Genomic DNA, 5166 nt, shown 5'->3' with positions numbered 1-5166 from the left:
AACTTTTGTGTATAAAGGTATAAATATTTAGATTTGGGTGAAAATTTAATTACCTTGCTGTAATTTTTAGATTTTGGTCATGGATTTTTTAAAATAACCTATAAAGTAAATATTAAATTTATAGAATTATAGAACTTTTGTGTATAAAGGTAAAAATATTTAGATTTGGGTGAAAATTTTGGGTGAAAATTTAATTACCTTGCTGTAATTTTTAGATTTTGGTAAAGGATTCTTTAAAATAACCTATAGAGTAAATATTAAATTTATAGAATTATAGATATTTAATTATTGTATAGATATATGAAGTAAAATTAAAAATTCCGAATATTATAAAGCAAAAAGAATTAAAATTTAAAATTAAAGCTAAAAATTTACAGAGTATTTATTAGTATTTTTAAAAATAAAATTAAATAGAAAAATAGATTTGAGGGGAAAAAAAGTTGGAAAAAGTGATGCGGACAAAATTACTGGGTTTACGGCGCCAGTAAGCGACGGTTAAAACGGCGACACGTCATCATCCGATGGATATAAAATAACTGGAACGAAGATGCCGGGTAGCCGCACGGCATTTGGCAGATTTTTTTCTCTTCGCGGTCTCCATCGTTCTCACTGAGTCACAGCTCGGTACATATAAATACAGCCAATCATCGCTCGGCTTTCGAGCCGTCGTTTTCTCCTTTCTTCTCTGTTGAAGCCCTAGAGTTTCTCCTCTTGCAGCCATCAACTTCATCGAGGTAGATTCTGTTGCTATTTTCTGTTTCTTTGCTAAGAAAATGATGGAAGTGGAAGTGGAAAATGATAGAAATATATGTCCCTGGAGGTTTTGGTTGCCTGCTTATTTGTTTTAACTTGAGAAGTGAATGCTTGGTGATTTTTGTTTTTTTGTTTGATTTTCTTTTAATACCGAAGGTTTTATGGTCAGTGTCAGAGATCTTGGTTGTTGAGGCATGGAGTTTGAATGTTTGATGCGTTGATTGACTGTTCTTGTGTGTTAGTAGCGTTTGGATGAGCTAAGATTCGTGAATTTCTTTGGTTCTTCTATTTTTATATGTACTCGCCAGGTTGACTGTTGATTTTTCTTATGTACTTCTGATTAGTGGCGACGGCGGATTAGGAATTTTAATTTGACTTTTGTTTCTCTAATAACAAATCGTTAGTTCTTCATTTGAAGGCATATCGTTTGCGAGTTCCTTGCGTCTAAATGCATTCAGCTCTATCGTTTGATTGTTTGTTGTTTGTCTATTTGGTGAATTTCTGTTTACCGCAGTTTTAGCTCGAATATTCATCAGCTATGTCGAGGAAGATGCTCATAGATGGGGAACTGAGCCATCCGGCTGAAGCGGAGGAACGCTACGACTTCGATTTATTTGTTATTGGAGCAGGAAGTGGTGGTGTTCGTGCTAGTAGATTTTCAGCTAGTCATGGAGCGAAGGTTTCATATATCGGCTTAAATAGATTTTGATGGTTGAATTATTTTATTTTTCATATGTATATCGATGATTTATTTCTAGCTATCTGTACAGCTTTTAGCATTGATGTTGTTAAGCCTATGTTTTTTTCTGTCAACTGTTATTCTCATCTGGTATTTTCTTCAAAGAATCGGTTGCTTAACATTTTGCTTATTACATTTGAAAATATGTTTGAAGGTTGGCATCTGTGAGCTTCCATTCGATCCAATCAGCTCAGAAGTAATTGGAGGAATTGGCGGAACGTAAGTTGTCCTTCAAAGCTCTCAATTATTATTTTTAATTGTTTTTACAAATTTAATGTAGAGGTTACTGAACATTCTTTATCATATTTTATCTCTTATTCTGGAATTCAGGTGTGTTATTCGTGGTTGTGTTCCCAAAAAGATTCTGATGTATGGGGCAACTTTTGGTCCTGAGCTTCAGGTTAGTAGAATGTAATGTCTATAACTTTTATTTTTACGAGAATGCAACAGAGTTCATTAGTTTTCGTTAAGCAGCAATATTGGTATATTTTCACTTTGGAACACCTTCCCCCCAACCGTGAAGCACCGGTGGTTTTAACTTGAATTTGACCGTTAGTCCTCAGCCTCCAGCATGCATGCTAGCTTTAGTATTTCTTAGAGTGAGATATGATTGTAGGCTGCATTTAAAGAGTCATTTTGAAGTTATTAGTAATCTTGTTCTGTGGACATGAATATTGTGAAAAAAGTTCTGTATTTATCCTGTGTTGTTTGTGTAGGATGCTCGAAGTTATGGTTGGGATGTGCATGAGAAAGTGGATTTTGATTGGAAGAAGCTTTTGAAAAAGAAGGTGTGTTTCTTGCACTTTAATGTTTTGCATGTTACCTCTGATCAATTTCAGAACTAACTTTATAGAGCTTGATTTTTCTGTGAAGTACATAATTCATTTTGATTAGATTTCTTGGGTATAAGTATATAAAAAGTTGGGCTGTAGCTAGTTGTAAGAGATTCTCCGAAGGTTGCAATAATAACTCTGCTGGTAATTGTGTGTCACACTGTTAGGGCAAGGAATGCTGTAAATCTGCTCTAATACAGTGAGACTAAATTATATTTGCAATAAACTCTCTAAGTTATTTCCATGATTTAAGCGAAAATTACCAATAGTGCAGTCTGATGCGAAGAGGGGCAGTGGTCCTCCCCAGTTCAAGGAAAGTAATTATAGCTCCTGATTTGTTTCTTCTGTCACCTACCTGCCTGTAGTTTTTACCCAATTCAGTATGTCTCTTTTTGGAATTTTCCTTTTTGAAACCTATTGGTTGGTGAATAGAAGAAAGTGGTTAATCCTAACGTGCAAAACTAGGAGTTGGAGTTGTGCATTTGATCTTCGTATTTCGTAAGATGTTTTGAGAATGTAGCATTTAATCCAAATTGTCAAATTCAATGTTGGAAAGTCAAATTTAGTTGTTTTAGTACACTTCTCAGATATGACCAATTTATCATTTCTTCTGGCACCATTTTTGTTATCCATAGTAATACTTCCAGGAATTAGCGAAGAATTGTCATTATGTCCTTAATTTTGTTTTATTTGATATCAGATTTTCTTGTCTAATATTGAGGCATATACTTTTGTTATCTTTTGAATTGTAGACAGATGAGATAGTACGATTAAATGGAATTTACAAGCGTTTACTGACTAAGTCGGGAGTAAAAATGTATGAAGGAGAGGGAAAGATTGTTGGTCCACATGAAGTTGAGGTGACACAACTTGATGGTACCAAAATAGGCTATTCAGCAAAGCACATTCTGATTGCGACTGGCAGTAGAGCTGTCATTCCTGATATTCCTGGGAAGGTAGCATTCTTCTTCTTCTTCTTCTTTTTCCTTCTTTCTTCCTTTAATCTGTGCCAACATTTTTTTTTCTTAAAAAAAACAATATTTTCACTATAAGAAGTGTTAATTCCTAGGAGAACTGAAATTCTGTATGTTTTTTATTTTATTTTATTTTTCACATATTTTATATTGGCCTTACTGCTTTCTATTTGAAATCACAGAGGAATTGTGTTCTGATTGGGCTTTGATTCGTTCCAAGCTTCCTCGTATTCTCATGTACATTACATACTAAAAGTCTCGAGGGTGTTGAGAAGTTGCATGGTCATGTTGATCATAAGTTAGAAAGTTGGGCACATAAACAGTGATTTAAAGTTCTGAAGAATTGAATTCAGTAAAGTGCTCGGGATTTTGTTGGACATTACTATATTCACATGATTGTGGTTCTAGGTTATGAAGTGCGCTTTCAGTGTACCCAGGTGTTCATAAACATGGAATCGTAATGCTAATTGAAAACGTTTGTGCTACTTTTGATAGTCTTCTTGCTGAACTTTGTCTTGAAATCATAATATGACTTGAAGTTCTCAAAAGCTCCCCGTAAGAAAATGGCTCAGCTCAATATGGATGCTGAATAACGTTGTGCTATCAATTGAGGAGCTTTGAGTATGGATATACAATTCAATTTATTCCTTTTCTTTGTCATTGATTCTTCATGATTAGCTTCATCTTTTGTAACTAAAATTTTCCGGATGTAGTTTTGTGGACTTAAACCATCGTGTGAACATTTTATTTTCATGAATGATGGTTGTCTTTGCTTTAGCATGTCAAATTTGTAAGGACTTGATGCACTTCTTTTGTCTGGTACATTTTCTTTGGCTTACTTTTGGAAAACGTTTGGTTCATCTAATGCAATTCTAAAGGCCCAATCTTTACTTTTATTATTCTCCTCTTACTGTATGTTTGCAAATTTCTAGGAGTTGGGGATAACATCTGATGAGGCTTTGAGTTTGGAGGAGTTGCCTAAGCGTGTTGTGGTGCTTGGAGGAGGGTGCGTTCTCTCTATTTTATTGGCACATCTGCTTCGGGCTTCATGATTGAGGATCATAAGTCTTTTTCTGTTATTAGGTACATTGCTGTTGAATTTGCTTCAATCTGGAATGGTATGGGTGCTAAGGTTGAACTATGTTTCAGAAGGGAACTTCCACTGGGGTATAATATCTTATCCTATGCTCTTTTATCCTTTCAATGATTTTCGAAGGATCAAACTGCCTGATACTGGATACAGATTATAGAAACTGTATGATGCGGTGCTATAGTTGCTAATATCTTCTGCAACTCTAATAGCCACTGACCCTTTACTCTTCTGGACCATTTGTTAACGAAGACATCAAATCACGGGTCCAAAAAAATAAAATAAAAATAATAATAACAGAAAAGAAAAAAGATAAAAAAATATGACCCAGTGTGTATGCATCCTGATATTATCGGTTGCTATGTGCTGGTGTTTTTATTATGTTATACTACTGGTCTTGGATGTTATAACTAAAAACGTTATTTTTCAGAGGTTTTGATGATGAAATGAGAGCAGTGGTTGCAAGGAATCTGGAAGGCAGAGGAATTAATATGCACCCAAGAACAAATTTGACAGAAGTATTTTCCATGATTTTCCCTCTTTTAACCTATTTCAAATGTTTCCATTGTATGTATTTAAACATTTTGATAATACCGGTCCCAATTTTCTGTCATCTCAGTTGATAAAATCAGAGAACGGCATAAAAGTTATCACGGATCATGGTGAGGAGTTGTTAGCAGATGTCGTGTTGTTTGCAACTGGTAATTATCTTCTTACGTTTAATAACCTCTTGAAAATTTATTGCACTTAGTTGTTTTCCGTGCAGTTTGTGTAGAA

General features: G+C 34.6%; 1 protein-coding gene across 2 annotated transcripts; it reads left to right on the top strand.

Annotated features, from left to right (window-relative positions):
• The first annotated feature begins 566 nt into the window (after positions 1-566).
• On the top strand, positions 567-5160 carry LOC111785551 (glutathione reductase, cytosolic-like). Of its 2 annotated transcripts, none has more exons than XM_023665947.1 (10): positions 567-734; positions 1268-1432; positions 1647-1711; positions 1823-1892; positions 2209-2280; positions 3078-3281; positions 4232-4305; positions 4383-4466; positions 4820-4907; positions 5009-5160. In XM_023665947.1, the coding sequence occupies exons 2-10, from the start codon at positions 1292-1294 to the stop codon at positions 5138-5140; spliced, it is 930 nt and encodes a 309-aa protein (XP_023521715.1). In that variant the 5' UTR covers positions 567-734; positions 1268-1291; the 3' UTR covers positions 5141-5160. The 2 variants fall into 2 exon arrangements, with proteins under 2 accessions (XP_023521715.1, XP_023521716.1); XM_023665948.1 differs by lacking the exon at positions 567-734 and adding an exon at positions 797-820.
• The last annotated feature ends 6 nt before the right edge of the window (positions 5161-5166 follow it).

The sequence above is a fragment of the Cucurbita pepo genome, unplaced genomic scaffold (genome assembly GCF_002806865.2).
Source record: "Cucurbita pepo subsp. pepo cultivar mu-cu-16 unplaced genomic scaffold, ASM280686v2 Cp4.1_scaffold000558, whole genome shotgun sequence".
In the NCBI taxonomy this organism is placed as follows: domain Eukaryota; kingdom Viridiplantae; phylum Streptophyta; class Magnoliopsida; order Cucurbitales; family Cucurbitaceae; genus Cucurbita; species Cucurbita pepo.
The sequence above is the reverse complement of the archived record's forward strand: the minus strand, read 5'-3'. Positions and strand labels throughout refer to the sequence as shown.